A 21,972-nucleotide genomic window follows, 5' to 3' on the forward strand; every position below is an offset into this window, starting at 1 on the left:
GACTAGGAGCAAATTGAATGGCGATTAGTGGGGACACCAAAGCGATCTACTGGATAAGATCAACCATCTCTGAAGATCAACCTTGCTGAGGAGATACGAACTTCGCTGGGGAAGGCAAAAACTCTGTCGGGGAAAACAACACTCCGCAGGGTATCTGAATCAACCAAATCAGCTGGGGACAAAGAAATTCCATTGAGGATCAAACACTTCACCGAGGAACTGAATCAACACCAATGTCTAGGGATACCCGAAGGGTTAACTGCTTGGGGAACCTCTGATGCTTCACACTTAAGGACTCACTATTGAAATGATGTTGATATTCCTTTTACTTACTTTTGGAAAAAAATTCTTGTTTTTATATATTAAAGAAAACTTGATTTTGATTTAAAAATTTCAAAATGATCATAATAAAATTTAAAACTATTGGCTGAAGTAAATAAGAGTAGAAACAATTTGGATAAAAGCTCAACTTTATTTAATGCGATGGAAGTCTGTAAATGACAAGACTGCATAGATTTTTACAAAGTTGAAAATGGTAATTTACATGGAAAATGTTACATTGAATACAAATGATCCTTAATCCTTCTACCAACTCTTGATATCCACTGTGCTCTTGACCGCCGGGGATGAACTGATGTAAACCCTTTGTGCTCAAATAAGCCTTCAAAACACTAAAGATCAGCATAATGCAGTTACTTGCCATAATCCCTAATTTTTTCATAAGTTGCCCCAAGGTGGGGTATCAACTTATCGGGAAATTCTTTCTGTTTTATGTCTCTAATTTTTTCCTGGATTGCCCTTTCGGGTTTTCAATCCACCGAGACGCTCATTTTTGCTTAAGTCGCCCTTTCGGGTTTTCAACTTAGCAAGCTGTTCTTTTCTTTTTTTAGGCGAAGTATTTCTTGACTGCATCTGTGTTCACGTGACGAGTGAACTCTTCACCATCCATTGTTGTAAGAATCAATGCACCGCCTGAAAAGGCTCTCTTAACAACATATGAACCTTCATAATTAGGAGTCCATTTTCCTCTAGAATCTGGCTTGAGCGTCAAAATCTTCTGAGCATAAGGTCACCTTCTCTGAACACTCGAGGTTTGACCTTCTTATTAAAAGCTTTCTTCATTCTCTGCTGATATAACTGACTATGACACATGGCAGTTAATCTCTTCTCTTCGATTAAATTCAACTAGTCAAACCTGGTTTGACACCATTCAGCTTCAGTCAACTTGGCTTCCATGAGCACACGCAATGAAGGAATCTCAACCTCTACGGGGAGCACTACTTCCATACCATATATAAGAGAGAAAGGGGTTACTCTTGTTGAAGTGCGGACGGATGTACGATACCCATGCAAAGCAAATGGAAGCATCTCATGCCAATCCTTATATGTGACAACCATCTTCTAGATAATCTTCTTGATGTTCTTATTCGCAGCTTCAATAGCCTCATTCATCTTAGGTCTATAAGGAGAAGATTTATGATGTGTAATCTTGAAGTCTTTACAAAGAGCTTCTACCATATTGTTATTCAAGTTCGATCCATTGTTAGTAATGATCTTACTTGGCACACCATACCGACATATGATCTGATTCTTGATAAACCTTACAATAACTTGCTTGGTCACATTTGCATACGATGCCGCTTCAACCCATTTTGTGAAGTAGTCAATTGCCACTAAAATGAACCGATGTCCATTTGAAGCTTTGGGCTCAATCATCCCAATCATATCAATCCCCCACATGGAGAAGGGCCATGGGGAAGAGATAATATTCAATAATGTCGGACGAACATGAATCTTATCAGCATAAATTTGACACTTGTGGCACTTCTTCACAAATTTGCAACAGTCAGATTCCATTGTCATCCAATAGTAACATGCTCACAACATCTTCTTTTCCATTGCATGTCCATTGGAATGAGTACCAAAGGAACCTTCATGCACTTCGGTCATCAACAAGTCTGCTTCGTGTCTATCCACGCATCTGAGCAAAACCATGTCGAAGTTTCTCTTGTACAGTATATCACTATTTAAGTAGAAATTTCCAGCTAATCTTCTCAAAGTCTTCTTATCTTTTAAGGATGCCCTAGGCGGGTAAATCTGACTTTGGAGGAAACACTTGATGTCGTAATACCATGGCTTCTCGTCTTTGATCTCTTCAACAGCGAACACATGAGTTGGCCTATCAAGACGCATCGCAGATAAATTGGGAACTTCATTCCAATACTTCACTATAATCATTGATGCCAATGTTGCAAGAGCATCTGCCATCCGGTTCTCATCTCGAGGAATATGATGAAATTCAACCTTTGTAAAGAAAGTTGAAATCCTCCTCGCATAATCTTTATATGGTACTAAACCAGGTTGATTTTTCTCCCATTCTCCTTTGATCTGATTCACAACCAAAGTCGAATCACCAAAGACATCCAAATACTTGATTATGAGATTCATAGCCTCTTCAAGCCCCATAATGAAAGCTTCATATTCTGCCATGTTTTTTGTCCACTTGAAAGTCAATCTAGCTGTAACTGGTAGATGCGTTCCTTGAGGAGTAATAATCACTACCCCAATGCCATTTCCATATTGATTAACAGCTCCATCAAATACCATGCCCCAACGGGAACCAGGTTTTGGCCCTTCTCCAAGCAATGGTTCATCACAATCTTTCATTTTCAAGTACAAAATCTCTTCATCAGGAAAATCATACTGCGCTGACTGATAATCTTCAATTGGTTGGTGAGCCAAGATACTACCTTTGATTGCTTTCTAAGATCGGTATTCGATATCATACTCTGACAACAACATCTGCCAACGGGAAATTCTCCCAGTTAAAGTAGGCTTCTCAAATATATACTTGATTGGATCCATTTTGGATATCAACCAAGTGGTATGATTCAACATATACTGACGCAGACGCTTAGCAGCCCAAGCCAATGCACAATAAGTTTTTTCAAGCATAGAATACCGAGTCTCATAGTCGGTGAACTTCTTACGAAGGTAGTAAATTTCAAATTCTTTCTTCCCAGTCTCATCTTGCTAACAAAGAACACAACCCATACTATCTTCTAGCACAGTCAAATACATGATCAACGGTCTTCCTTCAACAGGTGGAGACAAAATAGGAGGTTCAAGCAAATATTCTTTGATACTGTCAAAAGCTTTCTAGCAGTCTTCGGTCCAATCACAAGACTGATCTTTCCGAAGAAGCTTGAATATAGGTGCACATGTGGCATTCATGTGGGAAATGAATCTGGAATTTCTTGTATTGCTTTGACCTTGACAGGATCAACTTCAATACCCTTCTCGCTGACAATAAAGCCCAACAACTTACCAGAACGAACACCAAAAGTACACTTATTGGGATTCAAGCGGAGTTTATACTTCCTCAAACATTGGAATAACTTCAACAAATGCTCAAGATGTTCCTCTTCATCAATTGATTTAACAGTCATGTCATCGACATATACTTCAATCTCTTTATGCATCATATCATGAAAAAGAGTAGTCATTGCTCTCTGGTAAGTTGCACCAGCATTCTTTAGACCGAAAGGCATCACTCTATAACAGAATGTTCCCTAGGGTGTAATGAATGTGGTCTTCTCCATATCTTCGGGTGCCATTTTGATCTTATTGTATCCGGAAAATCCATCCATAAACGAAAAGACTTTGAATTTAGCAGTATTGTCTACCAACATATCAATGTGTGGCAGAGGGATATCATCTTTCGGACTGGCTTTATTCAAATCTCTATAGTCAACACACATGCAGACTTTTCCATCTTTCTTCGGCACAGGCACAATATTGGTCACCCATTGCAGATACTCAGCTGTTACAAGGAAACCGACATCAATCTGCTTCTGCACTTCCTCTTTGATCTTCACAGCCGTATCAGGATGCGTTATTCTTAACTTTTGCTTGACAGACGGGCATTCTAGCTTCAAGGGAAATCTATGCTTCACAATCTCAGAATCCAACCAGGCATGTCTTGATAGGACCAAGCAAACACATCTGAATATTCTTGAAGAAGATCAATCAACCCCTTCTTAGAATCTGGACACAGTCGAGACCCAATCTTGACTTCCTTCACATCATCTTCGGAACCCAAGTTGACTAGCTCAATCTTCTCTTCAAACAGCTGAATAATCTTTTCATTTGCTCAAGAAGACGAGACAATTCATCACTCACTTCTACATCACTTTCCTCATCTGCCTCAAACACAGGGAATTCAAAATTTAGAGAAGGAGAAGGATCATTGTATTCAATGGGGTTAGGAACCAACCTGTATAATGATTTGATATTTTTATTTTAGAGAAGTGAATTTGTGATCAAATATTATACAGATGGACAATTATATTGTTTATTTATGTTTTTTGTGATTACCATTTTCAAAATAAAGCAAAAAGTAAAAATAAACATCAAAGATATGGATGAATAAAATTAATTTTATTGATGATCAATTTAAAATGCCCAACCAATGTTCACTTCTCCCTTAGGCATAGGAGAAGGATTTAAAAATATAAAAGAAATTACTTAGATCGATGCAAAATAACAGGAATATCAACGACAATCCAATTGTTGCATGTCTTTCCATGCGTTACAAAGTTGGTGCAGTCTTCCTCTTCGTTATCCTCTAGCACAACAGCTAAGTGTTGTTCATTGCCATGAATGAACCTTCCGCTATGGAAGCTAAGTTGCATATCTTCAGACCTACCAGTTGATGAGCCTTTCTGGAACCCCAAACTGGTTCTGCCTTTGTTGTCGAAGACCTCTACCATGCGCCCCCACTGATCAACATTCCCTTCTTCCACAATCTTCTTGGCATCTTTCAACGAGGACATAGGTGCCCCAACTCTCTTCTCAGCAGCAATAGACAAGGCTTGGAACGAAGTTCCAACCTCATCCTCAGCTTCAACATACGAGAAAGATAGCAAATGGCTAACCAACAACGCCTTCTCTCCCCCAACAATCACAAGCTTGCCATTCTTGACAAATTTCAATTTTTGATGCAGAGTGGAGGTAACAGCCCCTGCCTTATGAATCCATGGCCTTCCCAATAAACAGCTGTAGGCCGGGTGGATATCCATTACTTGAAAAGTAATTTGAAAATCACTCGGACCTATCTTGACTGGAAGGTCCACTTCACCAATTACTGTCTTGCATGAACTATCAAAGGCTTTGACGATTACACCGCTATACCTCATGGGCGCTCCTTGGTAAGATAACTTCGACAAAGTTGACTTCAGAAGCACATTGAGTGACGAACCGGTGTCAACAAGCACATTTGACAAAGCATCTTCCTTACAGTTCATTGAAATGTGCAAAGCCAGGTTATGATTTCTTCCCTCCTCAGGGAGTTCTTCATCGCAAAAGCTCAAATTATTGCATGAAGTGATGTTAGCCACGATGTGATCAAACTGATCCACAGTAACATCCTGCTCTGCGTATGCCTGTTCAAGAACTCTTTGTAGTACTTCTTTGTGTGCTTCGGAATTCAAAAGCAGAGACAACACTGAGATTTTTTAGGGAGTTTGGAGCAGCTGCTCAACCACATTGAATTGACTCCTTTTTATTAATCGGAGTACCTCATCATCATCATTGGCTTTCAAGTTGCTGGATTCACCAAACTTATCCTTTGAACAACCAACTGGATCTACATTAGGCACCTCCGCCTTCTTACCAACAATTGTTTCCTCTTTTTTTTTCTGGGACCACTGGCCTAAACACTCGATCACTGCGGGTCACCTTTGTAACATCAGCAATGCTCACCACTAAACTAATTGTAGGTAACGGGACCTCTTAACCATTCTGTAGCATTGTACTGGTACGGTATAACCTTATCAGATGAATACGGGACTGGGCCCGCTAACCGTATTACCAACAGCGATACTGATCTTTGACTGACATTATTATTGTTGTTGCTATCATATTGAATTATCAACCGCTCTTGTTGCTTGAAAATGGGCACTATGACATTGACGTCGTCATCTACATGACGAGATTGGACAATTTGAATCATGCCTTCATCCATCAGACGTTGGATGTTCCTTTTCACCACATCACACCCTTTTGGGTTCACACTACAAATAACACAACCATCATTGTCATGTTCACAGTCACTCTCCAAACAGATATCTTTATGCATCTGCACCAAAGATCTTCGGATAAACCGGACGTCAAAAACCTTGAATTCTCCAGGACAACCGTCCATCATTTTCATTGATGAGTTCCCATGAGCGGACAAAGGATTTTCTTTAACATTTGGCGCACGATCCTCAAAGGACACCATACCACTCTTCATAAGCTTTTGAACCTCATACTTCAATGGATAACAATTTTCAATATCGTGTCCGGGTGCTCCTTGATGAAAAGCACAACGAAGCTCAGGTTTATACCACCAGGGAAGTGGTTCTGGGATTTGCGGTGGGTTCCTCGGTTGGATTAAGTTCTTGAGAACTAGCGAGGGATACAGCTCTGCATACGACATAGGAATCGTGTCAAAATATACCTTCTTCCTCTCAAAGTTCTGTTGATGATGATTGTTGTTGGTATTGTTGTTGTAGGTGTTCATTCTTTGTTGCGGTTGTTGTTGTTGATGATGTTTATGTTGTTGTTGTTGTTGAATTGGTGTTGCTTGTTGATTAGAAAATACCGGAATTACTGATGACACTTGATGATGATGATGTTGACGGGGTGGTGGATTTCTTCTGATCTGAGGCCTCCTCTGCCTCCCGCTGATTACTGCGTTGGTCTCACTATCCTTCTTCTTACAGAAGTTGCTACCATATCTCTTGCTTGTTGACGCCTCATCTCTTGACAAACGTCCCTCACGGACTCCTTCCTCAAGTCTGATCCCCATATATACCATTTCGGTAAAGTCACTGGGGGCACTAGCGATCATTCATTCATAATAAAATGAACTCAGGGTTTTCAAGAAGATCTTCGTCATCTCTTTCTCCTCCAAAGGAGGAGTGATCTGGGCAGCCAACTCCCTCTATCTTTGCGCGTACTCTTTAAATGTCTCTTTGTCCTTCTGAGACATAGACCTCAGCTGGTCTGTATTCAGCGCCATGTCCACATTATACCTGTATTTCTTCACAAAAGCCTCTCCCAAGTCGTTGAAAGTGTGTATGCTTGCACTATCCAACCCCATGTACTAACAGAGTGCAACACCAGTCAGGCTATCTTGGAATTAGTGAATAAGCAATTGGTCATTGTCTGTTTGTGTTGACATCTTGCGAGCATACATCACAAGATGACTGAGCGGACAAGAGTTCCTCTTATACTTTTCAAAGTCAAGCACTTTGAACTTCACCGGGATCTTGACATTGGGTACCAAACACAACTCGGCAGCACTCTTCCCAAACAAATATTTACCTCTCAGCGTCTTCAATTCCTTGCGCAGCTCAAGAAACTGATCTTTCATTTCGTCCATCTTCTCATAAACATCTGGACCCTCAGAAGGCTCGGAATGATAGATGGTATCCTCTACGCGAGGCAAAGTGTGCACAACGGGAGGTGGCACGGACATGACCGGGCTAGATGCCGGCATGGAAGCAAAGGTAGGCGCAAAGCCTTCTGGCACAAAGTTGGGCGGCATTCCCTACGGGAATCCGGTAGGCATATTCGACGCGAAGTGGGCGGTAGCAGCCGGCACGGTAGAGGTAACCACTTCTGAAGTGACTGTCCTTGCGGGAGGAGTTACAGGTGTTGGAGAAGCTTGATTCTGAGCAACAAGAACTAACTCCATCATGGCAGTCAGGTAGGCGATCTCATCCTTCAGCTCTCTATTCTCTTGCTCCAAATGTTCCATGATTTTCTGATGATTGGCTCGGGTATTATACCGGTGAGTCAGCTTGGCTAAAGCACAGAAGAAACACCAATCGGACATCTGGCAAAAACCTGCTTATGCAAATGATGCATGAAATGCAATGCTTGATTATTTTTATTTTCAAGGAACTTACTATATCATTTGCAAATATATATAATATTTAAATGGCAATTGTAACAATTTGATATGACCAAAAATCTCTTTTTATTTATATAAATTGGAAGGATTACACTGAGTACAATTTCATAAAGCAAAATAAAAAGATACAAGAGGAAAGGAGACTAGTCATCCTAAGGATCCCTAACAACAATGCCAGAGGATTTGGCTGTAGGCACATACTTCCTTTGAATGCGATGGATCTCGGTCTCAAAAGAAGCCTTCATCTGAGTCTTCTGGAGGACAAGCTGGTCAACAATCTTCTTCCAAGCAACGGAAGGCTGAGGCATGCTAGAAGATGAAACCTCTGGCTCTCTCTGTCTCTTCGTCACTCGGTCTTCAAGTAGCTCAATAAGTGCATCTTTGTCCTTAGACTCCAATTGCAACTCTTCATGCTTCTTGCTCAAAGCACGGAAACGCTCTTCCCACATATCCTTCTCTTGCTTCATCTTGGCAAGCGCATCTTCCAACTCCTCTACATCTTGGTTAGGGAGAGTTAATGGCTCAACCACAACCATAGACATAGGTCTTTCGCAGGGATAAGGCATCTTCAATTCCATAGCTCTCTTCTTCACCCAAAGAGTGTAAGCTTCCAAAGCTACACAATTACGCGGACCAAGCTCGGATCTTGCTTTCCTATGCATATTATGCCAAACATGCACAATCTTCTGCTTCAAATGTTGGGAATCTTTACCCTCTTGATAGAAAAGACCTTCTAACAACATGTTATTAGGTTTGTCTCTCAAGGGGAACCCAAGTTGACGACGAGCCAAAGCAGGGTTGTAGTTAATTCCTCATTGTGTACCAATGAGAGGCACATTAGAGAATTCACCACAACTATCAATAATCTCCAAACTGCTCAAAGATGGGTCATACCAAACTATATCATCATTAGTGAGAGACATAACTCTCTGAGACCACCTTAGACATTGTTTGTTCTCCACAAAAGCAGGCGTCTGAGGTAAGTGCGAAATAAACCACTTGTACAGAAGAGGAATGCAACAGACAATCGTTCCACCACCTTTAGAATTCCTTAGATGCAAAGAGAAATACATATCACCCAACAAAGTAGGCACAGGATTCCCAATCAAGAAAAGTCTAATAGCGTTAACATCAACAAAACCATCAATGTTAGGGAACAAAACTAATCCATAGATGAGAAACACAAAGATAGCTTCAAAAGCATCCACACTACCAGCTTGAGCAAAAGTAGTAGCTTCCTTGATGAGGAAAACAGATGGCAATCCAAATAACCCTCCTTTCTTTACCCAATGAGCCTCTATCTCAGACTTCTTCAAGTGAAGAGCTTCAGCAATAATACTAGATCGGGGAATCTCTTCCAATCCATTAAAAGGCACTCTACTAGAAACAGGTATCCCCAAAAGATGAGAATACTCCTCCAAGGTAGGCACAAGCTGAAAATCTGGGAAAGTGAAACAATGGTAGAGAGGATCATAGAACTGCACTAGCACACTCAAGAGTCCTTCAACCACATCAGAAGACAAGATGGATAGAAGCTTCCCATGACGTTGTTTGAAGTCCAAGGGATCTAATACAAAAGATGCTAGCTTCCTTAACTCTTTCAAGTCGGGACATCTGAAACTGTACTTCTTAGTGCTCCTTCGTCCACAATCCATGGTCTGAAAATATTTGCAAATGATACCTTAGTTCCTTGAAATTTTCATGTGATAAATGTTATGATGCGCATGAATGCATGAATGCAATAATCACAAATAAGGGATCACATACAAGGCAAACAAAGGTCAAGGGATGAATCAAGTCATTGTCAAGATCAATCATCCATTTTAGTGGATTATGGTTTACACCTTATCAACACCCAAGTTCCATTGATATTGAAAAGACTTGATTGGATCAACCAAGAATCAAGGGTTTGTTGCAAGTCACGAGCATGGAGTCTGGGTAGGAACCATCCTAAAGGAGTGAACTAAGGATAAAAACTTGTAGATCATGTTCTAAAAAGTTCCCAGAGTCTTAATTCCATCTATCGGATATTACAGGTTAAGGTGACTGACTCATCGACCCATAATATTCTCAAGAGAAAATCGTCGGAGTGTAGTATCGCGTAACAACTGTTATCAAGTCTACACTTGAACAGTTTCCGCACTACGTCCTATATAGGCCAAGATGGGTTAAATGTTCTAAGATCCTCAACTTCTCAGACCCAATTAGACATAGTAATGCCTAACCACAAATACTTGTGTGACATTTCCAAATCCAAAGGAGTCTCCACTGAGCAGATGGATATCAAGCCAACTTGTTAAGGACTACTCCATACAAGTCGAACATGACTATACCATCCTCCTATCTTAATCGCACTCAAGTTTGGGTTAGAACTTATTTCACCACTCAGAGATCACCAAGCACAACAAACAGATTATATCACACATACATATATACAAATATCACATATACAAATATATTCACACAAAAAGTAGGCTAAACCCACTAGAGACTACTCCCTAGTAGAGTCGCCACTTAATTTCTGTAGCGGGAAATTCATGATCATCAAGCTATTGACAAGCTAGAGATCAAATAATAAGAGTCGCCACTGCGCTTTTATTGTTTCCAAGGGAAAAGGGAAAAAGTACAAACAAAATCCAAAAGTAATAAGTTTTCAAATCAAAACTAATAAAAAGTCAGAGATCACAGGTAAGGGGGTTAGTTACACAGAGGGAAGGTGTTAGCATCCAAAGTGTCATAGGTACTCCTAGGGAGCCCTTTTTGTGTACATATGTATTTTTTACAAAGTGATGTTTACAAACAAATAGAGTGGGGGGATGAGAGAAGAATTCATTAATTATATTTTTGTGTTTGACAACACCTTCGGTCTTGTGCCTACGTACCAACATAAAAATGAGGGATCAAAACCTCGTATTTCGTGATACAAATTTCAAAATGGATGCATTAATTTTAACAAAATTTAAGTTTGAAAGGAACAAAAGCCTAAAATGGTTTGAATGAGTTAGTTCTTTTTGGCTTTTTTGAAAGTTTAAGTCAAGTATAATTAAGTATACTTACAAGTTTGATTTAAGAAAAGAATTTTGAAAATGCAATGGCATAAGGCCAGAGTTTCTATCTTTTTGCAAAGTGGTCAAAGTTTTAGAACAAAATAAGTCCAATCAAAGAAGATTTTGAAAAATGGAGGGAGAGATTTTGAAATTAAAGAAATGGGGAGAAGATGAAGAGACTATCCTATGCACAAAATTAAAAATTTAGAGTTGAAAAGATCTGACCAAGTGGGTAGAAATCCAATAGACAAATACTTTTAAGTTTCCAAGAAATATGAATTTTTTTCTCCAAGGTCCTTTGACCTTGTTTGACCTATGATAAATCTCTTGGCCATTTTTTTGGTGTTTTGAAGAGGTTTTAAGTTTTTGACCAACCATAATTTAATTTAATGTATTTTTAATTGTTTAAATGTAATTAAATTATGTTGAGCTATTTGTGTTGACTTGTTGAGTTTGACTTCTTTTATTGGGCCTTGGTCAAGGTTGATTTGACTTTGTTGGATTAAAATCATTGGATTTAGGGGATTGATGAAATATACATTTCATCTCCCAAAATGAATTAATGATTTTAATTTGGTAAAAGTCCTCCCATGACCAATTTGTGTTGATTTCACTTCCCCTCCCTCTTCATCTCAATCCCATTTTATCCCCATCCATTTCATTGACCTATGATATCTCTATATCCTAAGGCTAGTTGATTGCAAAATCAACATAAGTATGGATGAGATTAGGTCCACCTTTTTTCCATTTTCTTTTTGTGTGTGGTATGTTTTAGGAGTATGGTTCATTATACCATACCTCTAACATGCATTAACACCAAAATTTTGATTGTCCGACCTCAAATAGTTGTGACTTCTACATAAGTCTAATTACGATTGCTTAACATAGCACTAAATTTTGACACAAAAGGCATAACATTCTAGTAACTGAGATTGTAAGTCTCCCCCCTTTCATGGTATTGTGTGGAAACTTGGCCTTTTTTCCTTTCTTTGGAAGATGTCTTGGTTCAAGGATCCATGCTTGTGAATAGAGGGTTGAGTGTTTTCCAAAGAATGACTTAAACAACAAAAAAGCAAAAGTAATACAAACTTCTAATCAACTAACATTTAATTTCAAGTCATTTACTTTTATGCACTTTAAATTCAAGTCTTTTATCATTTGCCATTATTCATACCATTTAACTTGTTTATTTTAATGTCATTTTCACTTTGCTCAATTGAGCTATATCTTGTGATTATATTGTGATTGTATATATTTGTTTGTGTATTTTGTTTGTGGTCTTTTGACCTTAATGTACATGATAACAACAAAAACCTTAAAAGATATTTGTGTGGACTATTAGATTTGATCTGAGACTTTGGACTTAGAATTAGGCAACACTCCCTATGCAAAAAGGACTTGGCCAATGCCAACTATTATGAAACCAAGTGCTTGTGAAGTGAACTTCTATCTAATGCAAGTATTGAGATCCCTTTTGAGTTCATCTGCTACATGATCTTGATGAAGCTGTTACTTTGAACCTGTGTCTAATGCATTATTCTGAGCCATTCAAGGAGTAGTTCATCTGATACATGGGAGATTATGAAGAAGATCATGAAGTTGCTAGCTTGGATGTGGCTATCTTTATTTGATGCCTTGCTCTTCATCTTGCTATTTGTGTGCTGATATTGCTTGATTCTAAAGTCCAAGGAAAAAATGGGTTTCTATATGACATTCTTGTCTATTGGATTGCATCCCATTGGTCAGATCTTTTCAACTCTTAGCTTTTAAATATTTGCATAGGATTAGTCTCTTCATATCCTCCCACTTCTTTAATTTCAAATCTCTCCCCTTTCTTAAAATCTTCTTTGCTTGTGATTTCTAAACTTAGACTTTATTGCAAATTAGAAACCTTGGCCTTATGCCATTGCATTTTTAAACCCTTTTTCTTAATCAAACTTGTAAATGAACTTAACCATATTTGACTTAAAATTTCAAAATACAAAACGAACTAACACTCATTCAAACACTTTTAGGCCTTTTGTGCCTCTTTTAAAATTAAACTTTTATTAAAAGCAAGCACCTCACTTTGAAATTGACACCACGAACTACGAGGTTTTAATCCCTCATTTTATGTTGGTACATAGGCACAAGTCCGAAGGTCTTGTCAAACACAAAAATATAATTAATGAATTTTTTTCTCATCCCCACACTTTATTTATTGCAAACATCATTTTATACCAAAACACATGTACACACAAAAAAGGGCTCCCTAGGAGTACCTAGGACACTTTGGGTGCTAACACCTTCCCTCTGTGTAACCAACCCCCTTACCCGTAGTCTCTGGAATTTTATTAGTTTTTATTTGAAAACTTCTTACCTTTGGGTTTTGTTCGTACTTTTCCCTTTTCCCTTGGAAACAATAAAAGCACGGTGGCGACTCTAGTTTTATTGACGTTAAATTTATCAATAGCTTAATGGTCATGAATTTACCGCTAGAATATGGAAGTTAGAAACCTCTTCTTTTATAAAATTACATTCATCTCGTTGCTAATGATCAATCATATAACCAATATGGAGACAAATGAATATCACAATATTCTCACACAACTTTGTGTAGAAACACTTGTAACAAGAGTTAGATGAAAAAGGTTTTTAGATAATCATGCATCATGATGCAAGAAAGTTTTTTTAGATGAAGAGAAAGATTAAATTCAGAGAAATTTAAAGTAGTATAATATGACTTGCAATGAGCACCTTAGTTATGTTCATTAGTCTCAAATATTCACTTGAATTTCTATGCTAAACCTTCTTGATCAACTTCATCATTGATGGGCATGACACATTTGAACCTTTTCTTCTTTGATAATCTTTGTCTTCATCAAAACTGAAGTAAATATAAGATGTGGTCTCCATAATCTCCCATTTTTTATGATGAAAAAATCTTTGAATTCATGTTTTAATATTGATTGAAAAGTCTCTCCTAAGTTGTGTGTCTCCCCTTAATTGGTAAATTTTACAGTGACAGAGTCAAACTTTTGATGTCATTTTTTCGGTGCTTGTTTTAATTCATACAAGGATTTGCAAACTTGCACACCTTTTGTTTATTTCTACATAACCTTCTATCTTCTCCATATAAGTATCCTCATTAAGATCTATGTTTAGGAATGTTATTTTGACATCAATTTCAGGAACTATAAGGTTATGCAAAAAAGTTAAGGCAAACAATACCCTAATTTTTGTTGTGCTAGCTACTAGTGCATGTGTGTCAAATGATGAACAACTTCTCTTTAAAACATCATTGACCACTTCCTTTTAAACAAGAGGGGTTCCTTGAAGTTATTGCTTCCTTATAAATATTAAGATCATCTTCAACCTGAAGAGTAATAGGAATCTTACAAACAAAATTCTTACTATTTTCTTCTATTACATAAAATAAATAAACTATGTATCAATTTTGTTCGATTCTAGATCCTTAGTTTTTCAGACTCTCTTGATTTTTCTAAATTCGGGTTGTTTTTCAACAATCCATGAAGAATCTTCTGAAGGAGAAAAGCGATCCAAAACACAGTGGGATTTAAAAATTTCTCCTTTAGTGATCCTTACGAATGAGCATGATCAGTGATAGAATCGTTACCTCTTGTGGCGATTGAAACCTTTAATGCAGATCTACGAAGCGATCACGAACGTTGAATGGGTGACAACGCCTCTACTCAGTCCACTAGAACGGATTCCTTCAATCTCAGTGCTAGCTGCTACGAATGAAGGCTTTGAGTGAGTGAGAGAGAGAGAGAGAGAGAAACAAAATTGCAACTGCACAAATGCTTCTGCACAAGGGTTCTATTTATAGAATCACTTGTGTGGGCTGCAATCTAAAAAGCCTACTTAAGTGTATGTGGCCCATATCTTATGATATGCTAAAATCACTTAAGCGTGTGGTACCTTACCATATTTCATATTCTACTTAAGCACACCGTATCTTACGATGTTCTATAATTCACTTAAGTGCACTGTACCTTACGGTGTTCCTTAGTTACTCTATCTCTTATCAACCTGTCCTTTTGTGTGTGACCCTGTAGCTTTTCGCGACATTAGCAATTATATTAAATCACATATTTAACATAATAAAAGTGAGCGATATCTAGTAACACATCACTACTACCCAAGACACGAAAATGTCATGTGATTTGACAAATTCTTTTGTGATAATACTTATGTGTATAATTACCCTTTTACCCTTATGTCTATATTGAACACAAGGCATAGACCGTGTCATCCTTGTCCAGTTCAATATTGGGCCCGTAGACATTTATCCTGTTACGCAGGATGGGCAAATTCCATCTAGGTCACTCATGTCCCTCAGCATGCTTCATGGAGTATCCATCAACTGTCTTTATGGTTATCCAGTTACAGACAATGTTTGATCAGCAATAAGGCACTCGACTCTACATCTAGGGTATATAGTGGTTTCAAGTCAAAGGGTGGTATACACCATTATCACCATGAGAATAACTTATGACACTTAGCATAACATTCTATATAGTATTCTCATAGTGGGTCAATCCAGTATAAATATTACTCTCAATATTCATACTTATGTTTAAGACTTGATAACTCCTTATCCATGATCCATGAGATGTGATCATCAGCCTATATACATAATAGTCTTAATGCTTTAATATTATCCCACTTCACAACAAAGCTCGACTACGGATACTTTAAGAATAATATGCTTATGTTTAATGGGATCTCATGATCAAGTCACACTTGATACAATAAACGGGCTAGCTATTCTAGGGACTTTATTAAACAAACATAATAAAGAAAAAGTCTTTTATTATTAATAAATAATTCGATACAAATACCAAAAGTATTGGCCTCTAGAGCTTATACCAACATCTTCCTCACGAGATACTTCATTAGTGACGAACTTTCGGTTTGTGTTTTACCAATCACGGAGAACCTTCCTCATGAGGTTCATTGTTTATGGGAATTTCGAATTTCTTATCCTCCATGCTAAGGATCTAAAAATTCCATATCTCGGTATTCAATAGTTACATTGGACTCCAATTTCAAACGTCTATATAAATCATGATTCATCTTTGGATGATCTTTATATGTCTTATAGTAATGAGTCTCTTGAATACAAACATGTTATTCCCATCAAATCTAAATCAAATTCTATTGCAAAACATGAAATCACAAACTTTAATAAATTTAATCAATTTTATAATTAATACATTTCCACTTTAATAAATAATTTCAAATTAATAAAATAATAACAATTTCCTTTCCCTTCCGAGTTCATAAATATTTCAGAAACATAATTCATCATTTGAAACAATTCTAGGATTATGGTACTATAACTTTTAACTCAAATAGAAAATTATACATTGAGAAAAAATTCATTTAAACTAAACCAATACATGTTATATATATATATATATATATATATATATATATATATATATATATATATATATATATATATATATATATATATATATATATATATATATATATATATATATAAAGATAAATAAACTAATTGATTCATTCAAAAGTAAAATGTATATATATGCATTATTTTGTTACATCGTACGGTAGTATAAATATAAAATTACTTTTTACAATTCAAATACATTGAAGCAATATGCAATATATATGTTCACTTATATATTAGTTACTTCATTTATATATACATATGTCAAAAAATAAAAATATTACCATAGATACATGTATTATTTATGTTTTATCAAAATACAATATATATCATGTAATTGATATTACAAGAACTTACAAATACGTATTATCCAATTCAAATTATTATTCGAATCAATTAATCTCTAAAGAAAATTCATAATATTGATAACCACACTCTAATATCAATTGTTTGTGAAAATAAAATATGTCTGGTTCTATGTTGAAGATTATTGTTCTTGATTTTTGATATGGAATAAACTCTAAAATGAAATATTAGCCATTATTTAAAATATTATAATATTGTTAAAAAATTTATTGTAAATTTTAATGGATCGAGGTTAGAATCGTGAACGGGTCACATTCCTTATAGTATTTCAAGCAATCTTGAATGTCTTAGAGTTTATATGCATGAATATACATGATAATTCAGCCTATACTCGAGTTTGCACAAGACAAGTGAAAACTCGAATGTGGGGAAGAGTATCAAGAATTTTAGTGAAAAGGATGTATGTTTTTGTTATATTTTTATGAATCATGAATGAAGTATTGATAGACCATATTGGTGTTGTTTTACAAGATTGCGACCTTTAATGAAATAACTTCATTTTATTAAGAGTTATAAGTTTTATCAAATGTTACGTACTTTTTAATAAAAGTTACATACTGGTCACATTAATCTCAAACCAACTTAGAATATTTGTATGATATGTTAGTTGTGACATGTTCCATGGGAAAGATTTGTCTCTTGACCCTTTTAGATCTCTTTAATTTTTCATGTGTATGTCTTTCTTTTTCTAATCATTTAAGGTAATAATTTTGTGCCAAAATCATCTGACTTGGACATTATTTTGTTATCAAAACTTATTCCTATGATCCATGACATAATTTGTGTTGCTAATCTTTCGATAATTTTTTCCAATAGTAAAATTAACAAATGCAACTAACTTAGTTGACTCTGGTGTTTGTGTTAATTACCTCTAGAAAAATATCTTCTATAAATAATGTGAGGTATTCTTTGTAGCAAACTATTTTCGAGAAGAAATGAACATTCACTTAAAATTACAACAATTGAATAAAATATAATGTTGGTTATATAACTTTTAACTGAAATAGAAAATTATACATTGAGAAAAAATTCATTTAAACTAAACCAATACATGTTTTATGCATATATATATATATATATATATATATATATATATATATATATATATATATATATATATATATATATATATATATATATATATATATATATATATATATATATATATATATGTGGTCAACAAGCTCATACAATTTGTCTCCAACACCATACTTTCTCATCATGGAGTTGGTACACAACTTTTTTCTATGTGAAAATGTAATCACTTATTTCATCTAAATTAAAAAGTGATGCTTAAAACATTTTACAAAATATTTTAGAAAATATCAACGAGCATAAATAAGTCATTTATTTCAATCTCAAAATCTTGATACATATAAAGCATGCTTATAGCAGAAAATGAGACTTGTTATTCAAATAGATAATGACATGTTTGATGAAAATAGGAAATAAGTTGTCATGCTATACTCATAACTTGAAGGGCTCCAAGGAAGAATTCCCATCAAGGCCTTTTGCATAAAAATAATCCAAAAATTCTTTTATAGTAAAGTTTTTGTAGATCGGCGGAATTTCTTCTGATATCAGTTCCTTAAGAGGGCCATAAATCTTTGATTCACCTTTAATTGGATCAGGAGTATTCACAAAGAAGCTTACAACAGAAATTCTCGGGCCTATGTTCTTTGATATGACTCGGTGATAAACACTTACAAACTTGCTATTTGTGATAAGCTACAACAATATAAAATAAATTCATTAAATTGCACCACATATTAATAAAAAAAGTGTAACAGTTAATGAATAAATAAAAAATATAAAATTGGGTTATTCTTCTAGAAGAATCTCTTTGAGTGACACCATTGTTATATTTTGTAATAAATTATATATATTTAAATTGAATAGTACGACGCAAATAAACAAGTAAGACGCTAGAGTAAAACTAGCTCATAATACACCCACAAACACAAACACAACCACCAAACTGAGACCATGGACAATAAAATTAAGTTAAATAAAAGAACTATAGAGCCGAAGATCCAAATATCAAAGGATAGCATATATACATCAAGTTGAGAGAATCAAGCTAGCCACCCAACGCGCCCCTATATGCCTAAACACATTAGAAATTCTTATACCAATTCAAGAAAGAGGACGAGAAGGTTGGAAAACGAGATGGAACTCACTTACATGAAAAGAACATAATATGATCACCCTGTAATCAACAAAGGAGGTTTTATCATAAAAGATATTATTGTTGCAAAATTCTAGATAGTCCAAATCATTACTTGCCAAATCATAAAAAGACCTGACAATAAATTAGACAATAAAAATGTTTAGGCATAATGAACATAAATCATGTATGAACAATGACAGAGGACGTTGGTGTGCTTGATATTAGATACAGAAATAGTATACTCTCCATACTTTTTACTAAAATCATTGCACGTTCAGATTGACAAACTAATTTTGCATTATAATAAAAAGAACCCTAATAGGATAAAAAAATTGAGTGTTTGATTTTGTTGAACATATATCAGTATCCTTTTAAATAAATAAAATTTATAAAATTCATACGAGGTTACTAGCTAATGATAAAGGATAACAACAACGAATAATACGTACTTGTAGAAGATCTCCTATGTTTACAACAAGAGCACCATGAACTGGAGGAACATTGACCCATTGACCCTCATGAAGAACTTGAAGACCACCAATATGGTCTTGTAGAAGTAATGTGATGAAGTCAGCATCAGTGTGACTAGAAACACCCAGAGTTAGTTCAGGTCCAGAGCATGGTGGATAGTAATGACCCTGAATAATGTGTCCTTCAGCACAATTAAAGTCTTTGAGAAATGAAGGGTTAAGTCCTAATGCCTCTGACAACAACTCAAATATGGTGAAACCTAAATCATTAATTTTTTTGGAATACTCAATCATAATATCTTTGCAAGTATGAAATCAACTCATCAATGGTTGAAATAATTTTAATGTTGGGCCTAAAAATATAAATTTGAATATTAAGAGTCAAAGGAGTATGCATTTACTTACCTGCATAATAATGGTATTTCTTCTGGTTTGAATGGATCAGGGGCAACAACATAACCAAATATGGTGAAACCTAAATCATTAATTTTTTTGGAATACTCAATCATAACGTAAAAAAATTATATTTTAAAATAAATAAAACATATATAACATATATTTTTCTATTCTAAAACAAAACCTTCTAGGTTCACTTTAGTTTTTCCTTTCCATTTTTTCGAATCTATTAAATAAAAAAGTTGTCTATTTTTTAATTCATTTTAAAACAAAACCTTCTAGATTCACTTTAGTTTTATTTTTTCTTTTGAAATTTTTTTTAAAGATAAATTGGGCATGTCCAGTTAACATTTTACTAATTGTTTGATACATAAATTTTATGTCTCCTCGCCCTTTTTATTTTTCAGCTTTTATTAAATAATTTTCAATTACTAAAAAAATATTAGAAATATTGTATTTTTGTAATATTCTATACTTAATATTAAAACAAAAACATAATTTATGTTATTCTATACTTAATATTAAAACAAAAACATAATTTATGTTATTCTATATTTTTTTTAAAAATTAATCTATTTTTTATATTAAAGCCGAGATAGTATTATAGTAAGTATGTCGTTTATCATTTATACATAATATATCATATCTTAAAAATATTGTATTAGTAGTCTCTTTTGTTCAATTTATTTTATTCTTATGCTTATATATATTTTTAGTCTAGAAAGCCGGTGGTCAAAATCTTACTCCTTTAGTAAATATGTAGGATTTTACAATTTCGAATATGCACCCTTAAAACTGAGCTGAATTAATGATATACTAGATAAAGATCCATGCGATATACTATTGTAAATTAGTTTATTTATTTTTATTAAACTGTAAATATGTAAAAAAAAATTGTTTTGAAAATATATGATTATTAAGCTTATATTACAATATTTTATTGTGAATTATAATTAAGACAATGATGTGAATTAATCACATATAAAAAATAAATTTTATTTGAAATATATATATATATATATATATATATATATATATATATATATATATATATATATATATATATATATATTTGTAAATTTAGAGTCACATTCGTAATTTTATTTTACAAATTTAAATGATCATAAAGTGGCTTTTTGTTTTGTTTTGATTCTCATGACTTTTTGAATTTTATCTTCAAGCATGGATCTAAGTGTATGACATTGGGTCAACTTCCCCTCGAAACCTTATTATTTGTTAAAAAAAATTTTGATTATTTTATATTCATGTCATGTGTTGCCCCCCACCAAATAAATAATAAAAAATATGGGTTATATTTATTTTTAAAGTTTGTTTCAAATTTTGCTTGTGATAACTACAAATATTAAAAGTAGTTTTTCTTTCATAGATACAAAGGTTGATAATATTTCTCTTCAATGAATCTTATGAAAAGTAATTGTTTGATATAAACAAATAAATAATTTTAATAGTAGTATAAAATAAAAATTATACAATAATTTAAAGTATGTAAACAAGTACACATAAAGCAACTATAATTAATATAAAAGTTGAAATGCATTTAATTTTTTAATATAGAATAGTATAACTTTGTAATATCTTTTTTTATAATACATATATAAAGAGATATTGAACTTTAGTGTATATCATTTTTCATTGACTTTATTATATATTTATATTATTTTATTTATAATTTCTTATTTTTAACTTATCAAATATGTTTTTATTTACCACAAAAAATGAAATTATACCACCTATTCAATTTATTTAAAAAAACATACAGATGCACTAGTGATAATATAACTATTAAATACTTTTATATAAATTTTGTAATATATAATCCTTTACACCATTAATGGAAAGTTCTTATCGTGCTCTACTTATCTTTGATTTAGATATTTAATTTTAAGTTGCTAAATATATATATTTATATTTAATTTTAAATAAAATTAAAATATCATTTAAAATTATTCTCAAATTAAACATGCAATGGCTTTATAAAATTTATGAATATATGTAGTATATTATTTTTAAGTTTTTGCATTGTAATTTTTAAATCTAACGTTAAAATCGACTCTCGACTTCTCATATATTATTTGTTGTAAATGAAATGATGAAAAACTACTATACCATTAAGTTTT

At 34.2% G+C, this 21,972-nt stretch overlaps 1 protein-coding gene across 1 annotated transcript; it reads right to left on the reverse strand.

The window, feature by feature from the left end:
• Positions 1-18,184: 18,184 nt before the first annotated feature.
• On the reverse strand, positions 18,185-19,947 carry LOC127131322 (1-aminocyclopropane-1-carboxylate oxidase homolog 1). Its single transcript, XM_051060246.1, has 3 exons — positions 19,844-19,947; positions 19,418-19,745; positions 18,185-18,526 (listed from the first exon to the last, which is right to left on the reverse strand). Exons 1-3 carry the CDS (start codon positions 19,945-19,947, stop codon positions 18,266-18,268), a joined length of 693 nt encoding a protein of 230 aa, XP_050916203.1. The 3' UTR covers positions 18,185-18,265.
• Positions 19,948-21,972: the final 2,025 nt, after the last annotated feature.

Source organism: Lathyrus oleraceus, chromosome 3 (assembly GCF_024323335.1).
Source record: "Lathyrus oleraceus cultivar Zhongwan6 chromosome 3, CAAS_Psat_ZW6_1.0, whole genome shotgun sequence".
In the NCBI taxonomy this organism is placed as follows: domain Eukaryota; kingdom Viridiplantae; phylum Streptophyta; class Magnoliopsida; order Fabales; family Fabaceae; genus Lathyrus; species Lathyrus oleraceus.